At 35.5% G+C, this 12860-nt stretch overlaps 1 protein-coding gene across 5 annotated transcripts; it reads left to right on the top strand.

Annotated features, from left to right (window-relative positions):
• Positions 1–92: 92 nt before the first annotated feature.
• SYX1A_1 (Syntaxin-1A) lies at positions 93–11595 on the top strand. 5 transcript variants are annotated; one of them, XM_051214596.1, is made up of 11 exons: positions 221–262; positions 3329–3469; positions 3514–3594; positions 3627–3726; positions 3757–3831; positions 3873–3943; positions 3980–4088; positions 4134–4207; positions 6041–6178; positions 7075–7185; positions 11129–11595. In XM_051214596.1, exons 2-11 carry the CDS (start codon positions 3437–3439, stop codon positions 11213–11215), a joined length of 879 nt encoding a protein of 292 aa, XP_051067784.1. In that variant the 5' UTR covers positions 221–262; positions 3329–3436; the 3' UTR covers positions 11216–11595. The 5 variants fall into 5 exon arrangements, with proteins under 5 accessions (XP_051067780.1, XP_051067781.1, XP_051067782.1 ...); XM_051214595.1 differs by having other exon boundaries at positions 93–262; positions 294–3469; positions 3873–4088; positions 10794–11595; XM_051214599.1 differs by having other exon boundaries at positions 149–262; positions 3627–3831.
• Positions 11596–12860: the final 1265 nt, after the last annotated feature.

Here is a 12860-nt window from a genome sequence, read left to right on the forward strand (position 1 = left end):
TTGAATTTTTTGAACAATTTTAATCTTGTAAAACAAACTTTGGACAGCAATGCAACAGTGTATTACACAAAGAATCATGAATAATAAATAACAGTGGAAGAGATGTAAAATGTTATGTTGTAGCATAATTTGAAACCTTCATGTGTCTAATTGAAAATATGGGATTACCGTTCGAAATTGGTTCAGTGCCTTCGTGATTAAAAGTTGCTTGGCGGCCAAATTCCGGTTGTGTAGAATATTTTTGTGCACACTCTCACTACACGTAAGCGCGCTGCTAGTGTGTCATAGTTTAGTGAATTAGAAAGTTCTCATTACATATGATCGCTTCATACTTGGCATCTGAATGGGAAACATGAAATCCGTTTAGTTTACTTCCCGATTTCTTCATATTCGGAAGATTGGTTCTCGGATTTCACTTTTAGTTTTTTGTGTTCTATGTATTCTGATACGTTTTCACTTCTTATCCTCGGGACATCTAGATGCTGAATTCATATTAATCATTCATTACACATTTTAAATGATAGTTACTCATTATTTAGGGATTTCAGTCAACGTTCATGGAAGTATTGTTACTTATTATTTATTTTGAGGGTTGAGGGAAACTGCTTTTTTGCACCGGGAAATACACAACTTTGTTCGAGAATCTCATCAAGGTTACAGCGGAAAACATACACTTACTTAAAAGCTACCTTTTAAATTGAGTAGATTCTTTTTCGAAAATGTTATCATACGAACAAGCTATGGTACCCACATACTAATCGAGGGATCTTGAAACATCAGGTCTGTTGTGCCAACGCGCTAGTACCATTTATTTCAGCGTGTAGGCTTAACACGCTTAAATGACCACTGGTTAATTGAAGCTGTAGGGAATTAGTTATCCCTTTTTATTGTACATCGAGAATTTTTCACAGTTTCCAAAGTGTCAGTGTTTTTCAAACAAATCATTCATTAAAAAAATTCCATGGTTTTGAGAAAGCGGGTACTACCCCGGTGTTATTTCCTCAGTCTCATACATTTGTGCATTAGTACAGAGAGATGAAATCGTATGGCCAAATCTCAAAATAGTACAGGTATTAACAGTATGAGTGGTGAGTGAAAGGACTAGTCATTAGAATTCGAGAAAATGTGAACCAGTGGAATAATAACCCAAAAGAAGTAATGAAGAACTCAGAAGCTCAGATTTTCACGCTAAACAGAATGGATGGAACCTACACTATTGTGAACGGTTTTGAACTATATCATTCAGTCCCTAATCATTGTTTACGTTAATCACACGTACCCCAACTAAGTAGTCTACACCTATTGACATGACAGTCCAACTTCCAGCGACTTTATAGAATAGTGCCATTTTTTGGTTTGGCCACCTCTAGCTTTATTATAGCCTGCTTTTACATTAGACATCTATCATTGAGGTGGGCAGTGGTTCTCAATACGTAGTGCATCTCCCAACCATCTAAATTGATGGGGATCAACTCGTCAATTGAATTATCATCCTTACCTAGTACCCCGCTCCTAACTCAGGCATTGCTTAGTCCGTAGTCCTTAAATATATGTGCAATGCTTCAAGTACACCTTTGACCGTATACTAGTAATTTGCGAATATCCTATGTTGTTAATGACCATGTTTCACACCTAGGAAATAGAACACAGTAAACTCGTCCAGCCAATGTACGAGTTTCTGGTGTTATTCAACAGCAATGGGATGTTCTTTTGTCACATATTAGTACTCCTAATGGCTTTCTTAAGACTGAAATGTATTTAATGCCGAGGAGAGTAAAACAAAGGGCTACATCATACCGTAAACTTTATAAAACACTCAACCAACACGTTGCTCTTTCGAGCAAAAACAATTTTCCTTTGTGTAGATGATTTTAGTTGCCAGCTCATACTACGATATCTCTTGACTTTTTAGTGAATTCTCAGTTGCATATATATAATGCCTCGAGAAAAAATGCAGTAGTGTTTGATGAATAAGGTCATGCGCCATGGGTTTCTTTGGTGTCTTGGTGTTGATGCGCACTATGTTTTGTTCGCCTTATCCAGCAGTAGGGTCTCCCTGGCAATGACTGTCAATATGTATTCGTATATAAACATTTCGTTAGGGATAGCAAATTACTCACTCTTCTGTACCCGAGTTCTCGAGGTTATCACTGTGCATCAAATATCAATCAGTCACTCAGTAAAACCAGAATCAGAACCTTGTATATGTGTAACGGTTCAACCAACTACACTACATTATTATAGCAAGATGAAATTATTAGACTCAATGTCAGTTGCGTGACACACAGTACCCATGCTCAAGCACCGACTACTACTGCGCGCAATGCTGACTGGTGTTCGAGACGTTTGGAAGTTAGATGCGGCCAAATCAAAATTTGGCATCAGTTCATAAAGTCACTAACTTCTGGTTTAAGCCATGTTGGTAGATGCAGACTACTGGATTGTGGTCCGCGCGCCTATCGTAACGAGTGGTTGGAGACTCAGAATCGACTACAATGGCATAGGTTTATACACTTTGTCTTCCCTTAAATAGTGAAATTAAAATTACTTTATACCTTTCTACGATTTAACTCTTCGTGTATCATATCCTTATATGAAATTTTTTTACTATCGCCAAAGTAGCTGCTTCCACGGATTTGGCGTTAATGAATTAGATGCTAATGAGGTGTGACAACATGAATCGATGCATTTATATGCCTGGTCCTACGTCCTGGATGACTGAACACTGATTTCAAATTAGCTACTACTAGTTCAGGAAGATATGTTTTTATTCTGAAGATATTTTTTGTTCATGTACTATGACAGTTGCAGTCTTGGTAAGTTATTGATAGTCGAGCTATGCGACTAATAATCTAAAAGCGTAGAATTGCTATCGATCCGAGTTATTTTACTGATGGAACGATGAAAAGTGAGATTTAAACTTACTTTTCAGATAGTCTTATTCTTTGCAACATTTTTCAAATAAATGTTTATTTTCTAGTTTTTGAGTTAAAATCTTTTGGAACCAGTGTTTGCATGTATTTTTGTCAAACCACGTACATGCAATTTGAAAACCGATTGGTAAACAACGAGACATTAGGTCCACAGAATCTTCTAAAATGCACTTAAACTTCCACATCTTGGAAGTTACACTTATCCATGCGCTGCAAAAGCTCATTACATAAGAGAAATAAAGCACCGAATATGTTTTAGGGCCTTCGGACTAACCCAGACAATGCTTAAGTAGCACCTGGCTCTCTAACATAAAAGTATGTTTTCTTAAACTTGTTTGTTAACTGTTTTGCATGTGAACCCAGTTTGTCCTTTTTTATTTGTTTTTCCCATGTAGATTGTAAACGTTCTGAGAATAACAAGTACTTTCTCATCACGTATCGGCCACTTGTCGGTAGTTATTTGGTAAACTGCGTACTACGATTTCCCTGTATTCAACTTTTGGATGGTTAAAGACCGACTGCCTGAGCTTGAAGCTGTAGTCCTGTTACGATTTTTTTTAATTGTTTCTTGCGTTTATAGCGTATAAAGGTCAGAAATGAAAATGCCAGGAAGAAGGCAGAGTTTGACTTTTCTCAACTACATGCTGCTGTTTTCGATCAGGTAAATGTGTTTGTTGGTCTAATTATCAATAGGTCAATGAACTTCACTCTGATATTGATAATTTACGGCAAGATATTAATGCAGTTGACAGGCTACAAAAAGACATACTGGCTACACCTCAACAAGATCCAAGTAATGTTATTTATTCTTTTATGGTTTTAGAACTGGATAGTCAGCTTAGTGAGCTCACCAATTCCATCCGAGAAAGGGCTCATAAAATTCGGAGTTCCTTGAAAGGTAAATTCTTTTTTCTTGACTGGGATCGTCTACAACTGTAGAATTAGGGCAACAGGAAGATGATAAACTTCTGTCAGGATTATCTGGTAAATGTCGTCTAAAGTCGTCTCAGGTTTTGGTTTTGGGATATCTTATGCTTTCACTTTAGCATGCCGCTATTTCCCGACAATTCGTCCACATTATGAACAATTATAGTCAACTACAAGTAGATTATCGTGACAAGTGTAAGGCTCGAATTCGAACCAAGCTCCGTATCGGTAAGTGTCATCTCCGTTTCCAAAAGAAGTTCAAATATTTTTCAGCTGAAGTCTCATTTTCGGAAGATGAAGTTGAAAAGATGTTAGAAAAAAACCATACGGGTATTTTTACACAGGCTGTAAGTTACTTGATTTTTTAGGCTAAATTTTCTTAGTCGTCATTTTGAATACCGAAATTCTAAGCAGTTTTACAATAAATTTCTAAGTGTAGCTAAATGCAACGATGTGCGGCTTGTCTCGATAATGTCTAACCTTCAACCGACCACCTGTAATTCCATTTTGGTTCAATACTGTTAGTATAAATTACTAATTGGTTGTTTTGCTGACTTACCACGGTAGAATTACTCGTAGTATGAAGTTTTAGTATCATACTGTCTTGGAATAACAGGAAATCAATGTTTCATATATTTAAATGAAGACTGGGTATTGCATTTTAATAAACAACAACCTTAAATTTTATTGCAATGCGAAATAAGAATATCGTCACTCTTCAACCTAATGAAGACTCTAATGTTGTTATGATTGACAAACAAAGGTATGGAAGCAAATAAAATGGACGACACATTTGTTACTTGTAATAGTTATAAACACGTTTTTTGTATAATGAATTCTCCCAATAAACCTTTTCCTGATATACAGCTTACCATGGAGTAGAAACATAATACTGGTATTCACTGCAATGCAAACGGCCAAACAGAAGTATCTGTTCATCGAAAGTGCACAGGGTAGGTTTTATATAGATTTTTAGGTTCCTGTGCAATAAGCGACAAAAGAGCTTTGATTATCAAACTGTCCGACCACTTACTGAAACTATGTTCAGAGTTAAAAGTTAGAGAGGAATGAACTGTAGTTTAAAGGTGTTTACAAGATAATGGTTATCTACAAAAGTTCGCCAGTAAGTATGCGAAAACAAAGGCCACAGGAATAGAATGTGCTTCAATAAAAAAACCCAGTTTTTTAAAGAATTAACTCCAAAAATGATGATGTGGTTGGTATGATTAATCGTAGACTATGTGTTGCTTTAATGGGGACATATCCAGTTGTTGAACTTGTCTCTTTGTATCAGACGAATTGCTCACTGAAGCAGACAATTCCCACTTCATGTTACCTCTCACTATTTATCAGATGCCGAAGGATTTACACTGAAAGGACAGAAAGTAAGGTTCTTGTTCGCATCTCAGAGCACATTCCATAATAATTGGGGCCAAAAGGCTAACGTGTTTCCAACTGTGCGGTTGACTGTCGTCTGTTTGATAGTAAACAGAACTTCGATATTTCAAAATCGTTCAGAATAAACATTTTTCAAACTGTTTTGAATTGGTCACATTTAACCGAAGTCGTTACAAGATAGTCGAAATAACCGATTTACCCAAAAGCTAGTCTTTTTGTATCTTAAAAATTATCTACTATTTTGACACTTGTTAATGTATAAATATTCGACTGTCGAAATGTTTTTAGATTCGTTCCATGTTTATTTTGCTAATCTTCATTAATATGATATATGTACTTTAGTTTTAAACAGTTAATACCACTGTTTCTAGATTGTTAACAGTTGCACAGAAACCACAAAATAGCGTAGTTCGTTTTTTTCTGCTAAGTTTGTTGTTTTTACTTTATTCAAATTTACAAATAGCAAAATAAATTACGTCGTTCAACAATAGTAGTATCTCAGTAGTTGTTCATTCTTAGTTGAAGCATAAGTACATTTAAATTTGACTTGTATTCTTTGTCCTATTGAGTTTCGAGTTTTGACTTAACTGTGCTCATGTATATTGTAACAGACTAATTGTTTTCTTAACCCTCAATTTGTGTAAATCACAACTGACCCATCAATCTGCATTATCTTGTCTCCTTATATTTGTTTTCAACCTCGTAAACTTTGGTAAATTTCTGAGCATTTTGATCATAAGTTTTCTTCATACGATGCCTCATAGATAGTTTTCTCAAATTAGATTATGGCTGAAACAGAAGCTGCGAAGCGATCATTATCGGATATCGAAGCTCGTCATGCAGACATTATACGGCTCGAAAAAAGTATCCAGGAGATGAAAGAGTTATTCTTCAATGTCGCTCTTCTAGTTGACCAACAAGTAATCTCTTTTAAATTTATACATGTTTTACTACAAATTCTTTATAATAACGATTGGCTGTACTTCTCATAATTTTTAGTTACACGTTTGATTTACGAATTCAGTATTATATTACTGTGTTCGCTTTCTGGGATCCATCGTTGTATCTCGAAGAATAAGATAATTTACTTAAAAGCATCTAGTAGTCCCCTGAATAGATGTCGTTTGTAATATAACTTATAACTATAGACTAGTTTTCTGTTGTTTTTCTGACAATTTACTGGTATAACAATTTGAATCAGTACGTTTGAGTTACGATACTCTGTAAACGTTTAGTCGAAGTAGTAAAAGTAATGGTATAGAACTATAATATTTTTAAAAAATGTTGAGTAATGAGACATTCACTAGTTTAGATGGATGTACACCTCTGATCAGATGTTAGTAGTATTAACTGAAATTTTTATGTTTTACTAAGTTTTCGAGAAAACTGAACACCTATAAATAGTTCGGATTAACAACAATTGATTTCATGGATGGATGCCATTTTTGATCTGATTATCATCATCGTTTTCCAGTCGTCATTGGAACCACGAATCTTCTTAGGCATCTACTTAGGATTCGTAATAAAACCTAACCATTTCAGTCCGTGTAAGCTCAAAACCCTATGGAGTTGCTTAATCCCCCGATCTCTTCATTTCGTATCAGATGAATTGAGTTCTACACTCTGCCTTGTGATGTCTATTTTCTGAATAGTCTTGTTTGCTGATACGTTAGCATTAAAGTTTTGCTCCCATATATCTTGATACGATGAATCTCAAGTTTTACTACAAAATATAACATTTTAAACTTTTAACCCGGACTACCTTTGAAGCAATTATCCCCATTATTTTCTTGCTACTTTGTGCTCTTTATATTAGGGTGATTTAATCGACCAGGTTGAATACAATTTGAACAAGGCATCTGACTGTGTTGTAAATTCAAAGCGTACCCTTTCATCAGCCGTAATTAGAAATAAGAAAAATCGTCGCGTAAGTGGACATTTTCATTTACTTTTTTGCCGTTAAATTGTTGTTAGCTTCCCTTAGCTGCGTTTTCAGTCAACTGTTTGTCAGATTCTGCACTATTCCTCGCATTAACTTCAACAACTGGACCCTTGTGTATATGAATTTTGTAAATCATGGCTGTATACATGAATAATCTTACCTAATTACTGAGTTTTGATTGAAGAGTGTGCTATCCGGTTTGTTTTCGGTCGCTCTCAGTCTATAAAAAATATCTTTAATTATGTTTGTCATGAAATCGTTTCATTGTTCAGTGTAGTTTTATTTCTGTTACATTTTTAGAAGTAAAATTGATTGCATAGCAGATAAGAGATCAGTATTTAGGTGACCACTTTTAATCTGAGCGTCTGAATTCCAGTGATCATGTATCAGTTTCAGATTTCTGAACACGCACTCCAGTTTGGGCTACCGATTTGTACTATTAGCCTTCACACGTAAAGTAAGACTTAGGTATAAGTACTTATTATTGGCAAATGAGTTACATTCATTTATTATAGAGATATTGTTATTTCACTAAATATGTAGATAAGTAATTAAAATAAATCGAATTCTAGTTTACTGTGAATTCCTGGTTTAGTGCATTTTCCATTTTGGTACCGTTGGATTTGATTTAGTGTCTTCTATATTACTTTTTTAACATCCGTATTAAGTACTGACAATACTGAAATTCTATCAATCTAATGTCAGACTGAATTTTATCAGCATCATATTATGTATATTCTTCGAATGTTTAAATGTTTGTACCGCGCTCTAAACTTCATTTCGAAGCTCTCAATATTTGGACCTTATCTTCAGTCAGACAACAAATTTTTTTAGCTTATGACTCCAAGATCTCGTGGTGTCGATTCATGCTCTATCTCCGAAACACACATACAAGATCTGAGTTTGGTCATTCTCTTGACCTCACCTAGTTAATAAGGGGAGCCGGCGCGGTCTACCCTTCATTTATCTGGGTATTTGGCGCTACTCCTAGCTGCCTCACTATCGAAAATATAGGTTTAAATTCAAAAGCGTAGTAGGCTCTGTGACGAGATTCCGGCACACAATCGCTTGTGCACTGTTCGATTAAACGGAACAGTAAGAATTAAAAAAAACAGGAACATAAGAAGTTCTCTCCTCACTGTCTTTGACTTTGCTCTCACAAATTGTAGTTCGAATGAAGTAAAAGACAATATTTATAGAAGCTCTCCATCCTCTACAAAGTTAGATGTCTAAATTTAGTGGTGGTAGCAGATGACTGTAATATGTAAATGAGTAGTCTACAGAACGAATACGTCTGAGACGGATTTTGTGATGCATTATCCAAAGTCATCAGTCATTAATTACGAGTATTGGGTAGGGTCTAGGATGGTAGCTTCCACAGATTAACTTGACTCACTCTAACGGTTTATGATCTTATAGACTAATCCTAACTATTGATTTGACCACTCTAACTTCCTTTGACTCCCTCCTACCACATTAGACATTCCACATCTATGTGGGAAATGGTCAGAGATGCATAACATATGTCCCAACTTCATTAGTCATAAAGATTCATACTCATCAATTGATTTATCATTGTTGTTTGATATCTCAGTTCTAACTTCACTACTGGTCACTCAGTCTTTGTACGATACGCTAGCAATGTTTCAAAGATGCCTCTTACCTAAAGTTCGTAACCTACGCCAGTCCTCTGCTTTCATGAACTATGTTTTACAGTCGTAAACTAATAGGAAGAGAAACGCTACACACTGTACTCGCCCTTCAGTCAGTCAGTTAACAACATAGAACTTTGTACATACGTACATCAGTTCGAGTTGCCATACCACATTAACACAGAGATGCAGTTGTCGATCCAAGTCCCGTAGTGGTAGAGATAGTACAAGTATAACCAGTAATCGGAAAGATTAGGGTTTGAAGTTGTTATTCAAGTAGTATAATCCAGTGAAATAAATTTGGAAAGAGAAAGAAAAGGGGCACAAAGAATTCAGGGGATTAAAATTTGGGAGAACAGAAGGAGTTGATACACCTGAGCCACTGCAAACGATTTTGAGCCATGTCATTCAAGGTCCCTAACCATCGGTTGCTATGGTCTCGCGGTCCCCAACCAGGTAGTCTACACCTACCAACATGGCTCAGTCCACTTGTCAATGACTTCACGGTTTTGTGTCATGTTTTGATCTGGCCGCCCCTAGCTTTCTTCCATCCTACTCCTACACCATGAAACATCGCACGTCGAGGCAGTCGGTAGTTGGGCATACGTAACACGTGTCCTAGCCATCTCAACTGATGGAATTTCACTAGTTCATCAATTGCTTTGCCATCCTTACCTAGTACCCGTTTCCTAACAACTTCGTTACTTACTCGATGGTCCCAGGATATACGAGCAATGTTTCGAAGACACCTATGCTGCGATCAAATTACAATAAATAACCATTTAAAGTCATCAAATAGGCAAGTATTAAAGATCATGCTGTTAGTTAACTTATTTAGGACAAAGATGGGACTATTATTCACTATCAGTTCAACTTGCCTCCAGCCACTCATTTGTTATCCACACCCTGAATTGGAAGTTGACATGAATTCCCTAGCTTTTAGCAAGTTTTAAAAGGCTGTAATTAATCTAAAGCCAGGGAAATTAGCTTGTTCAGATGAACCAGCCCCAGAACTCTTTAAAATGGTGGTCCAAGTGTGGTAGTTAAATTGACTGAGAACTTAGCTAGAATCTGGGGTCTAGACGTAATCCTATATGACTGATTTGGATCTCTGATCGTCCCAGTTTATACGAAGTGACAAAAGTCCTTTTGTGACAATCACAGAGGAATCAATTTGACTATTTAAAATACTAGATTCAGTAAGAATCGGATGCTTAGTCAGGGATCATAAAGAGCAGACCCGAGAAAACCAGGCTGGTTTCAAACCTGGAAGCGGATGTATCAACCAAATATTCGCCCTTCGCAGATTCTAGAAAATAGACGCACTTTTCGACCACAATTATATTCCTCACTGGAGAATATTTGTAGGTTTCTAGTTTTATATCATAGATGTTCTTACTTGTGTGCGTTGTTATCACTGAGTGAGGAATGTTGAAGCCATAGTTGACCAGGTAGTAGTAGTAGTAGTAGTAGTGGATTCTAATTGATTGAAATAGTTGGGATATGTATTATGTACGCTCAGTAGCTGTTTACCTCAATGCACAATGGGGGTTGACGTGGTGTTAAGTTAGAAGAAAATTAGGGGCGGCCAAACCAAAACATAGTATCAGTTTATTAAAATGCTGACTGTTGAACTGATTCATTTAGGTAGGTGCAGATTACCGATCTGGAGTCCACGCGATTATCGCAGCTAGTGTCTGGAAACATAAAATGACGTTTATCCTTCATCTATTTAAACATGTAAACATTGGTTCAAAGGGGCACCATGATATATATATGGGCCACACAAATCGCTTGAACCAATGTATATGTGAGTTATTGATCTCGTTTACATTGTTAATAGTAGTGTAATAGATCTGGAATGCTTTACACATACGTTTGATAGTATAGTGGTTTATTTACGATTTAAAAAGATTTATCTTATTCATTTATTGTATGTAGTACGCATGTGTTGAAGAAATTAAAGTAAGCCTTATTTATCATATACCTTGGATTTGAACTCTGTGAAATGGTTTCTTGCTTGTTTATCGTATCGGGTCTTTGGGAAACAACGGGATGTACCGTAGGTTATAAGAATGACCTCTATAAAACACAAATACTTGTAATGCAAGGTAGCTACTGTATTGTATATGTTGTCTGTTTCTTATTGTTGTTCGTTTTTACTGTGCCTTTGTTGATGTTATTGTTGTTGTTATTTTTCTTCAATATATTTTTCTCTTTGTCACACTGCAATTTATGTGGATCACTAAATATCAATCAACTAATTACTGGTTTAGTGCAAAATAATCTGTATTATATTGGTTGTTGTTATCTCCATATTGATCCTGATCTCATTAGCTTCCGCAATCGGTTTAACACGATGATCAACAGTTTATTTAGTATATAAGGATGAAGTTTGAAAACAACGAATTTCAGTTTGCCAAATACTCTCAATTCAAATCAGTCGAGGATTAATTACAATAATAATATACATGATGCGTGCGTATACAAACACATCTCATTTACTCCTATCTTGTTTATTGTGTACAGAAAAGATTGGAAAATGATGCGCCAAACCAATCGTTCTTTTAATTTTTACTCATTTAAGATACTTGCTTTTTTGTACAAAACCAATTACGATAATCGCATTGATTATCACAATAAATACTTTTATCATAATCATTTTTATTGTAGCTATCTTTTATGTTCCTAATTACTTCATTTTTCAAGCGTATCAATAAAAAATATATATATTCCCGCCAAATCCTTATTGATTGCTCGTTTTGCACGAGGTAATTTGTTTTATCTTATTTTCTATAGTGTATCAGTAGAAAGTTGTTTCCCAGACAGTATATGACTAAAGTATTTTCTATTAATCAGTTGATAGATTCTGTTTACCTTTTAACAGCGGTGTTTATCAAACTTTTTATCAGTCAAATAGTAACTTGAAATAAGTTATATATGGAATTTTCAAGTTGGTTACCTAAGATTGTTGAGTCCCATGCAAGCTGATAAATTTCAGCCAGTATTCATTCTTTTTGGGTTTTGATGAAGTTTGTGCTTCCAGATCTCTTAGCACTTCTGTGATGGTAAAACGCGGAGAAAATCGATGTCGAAAAAATACTCACCCTACTATATGATCTGACAGGATATCAAAACCGGAGAATATGGTTATAAACTAGTTCTGCAAAGTACACCTATGGCGCAGTCATGATTGGAAAAGACGTTAAAACTAAGTTCTTTAGTGTTTGATTGACAATATAAAAGTTTTTCGATTCGTCTCTTTACCTTTAATTTGTTTTTGGTCTGTAACAGTAACCATTTTAATCTTTGAGGTTGATTTAGATGTCTACGTTATCGACCTTGGAACCCTTAGAAACTGATGGGTTTGTGACTAGCGAAATATCGGCACTGATACTAAAAAGCTGACTTAAATTCAGTTGATTTGTGGGAGAATCACTAAGTCCTTCATTGTTAACCCAAAATATTTAGTAATTAGTCGACTTTACATGCGATTGAATTTTGAACTTTAGTTAAATATTTTATTACCTGGAATGGTCTAACGAACTGTTGATCTGTTGGGAACCCAACACACACAAGCATGCCTTTTAATATCCTAGCCGGTGAAGCAGACATACAAGATAGCGTGACTAGGGTGATAGAAATAACAATTTGTTACTAAATCCGAAGTATTACAGCATTTATTGGAAGTAGGTTATTCGTCATACGTCTAGAAAAGTGCGCTTTTGATTATTCGTAAAGCAAAGGGATAGAGTGTAGTATGCACCTTTTTAATAGTCGCGCCCTTTTGGACGAACACCATATACATATTGAGCAGATAATTTATCATTCAATATTTCTAGTCAAAACTTTAAACGGAATTAATCTATGGTAGAATATTCTGTATCTCATCTGATGATTCTAAATATTTGGTAAGTAAGTCAATGCTCGTACGCTAAAATTTCATCATGCAATGATAGATTTTCTCAGTATTTCTGACTATTGATTGCACTTATTGTCAAGCATGTA

Source organism: Schistosoma haematobium, chromosome 2 (genome assembly GCF_000699445.3).
Source record: "Schistosoma haematobium chromosome 2, whole genome shotgun sequence".
NCBI classification, from domain to species: Eukaryota; Metazoa; Platyhelminthes; class Trematoda; order Strigeidida; family Schistosomatidae; genus Schistosoma; species Schistosoma haematobium.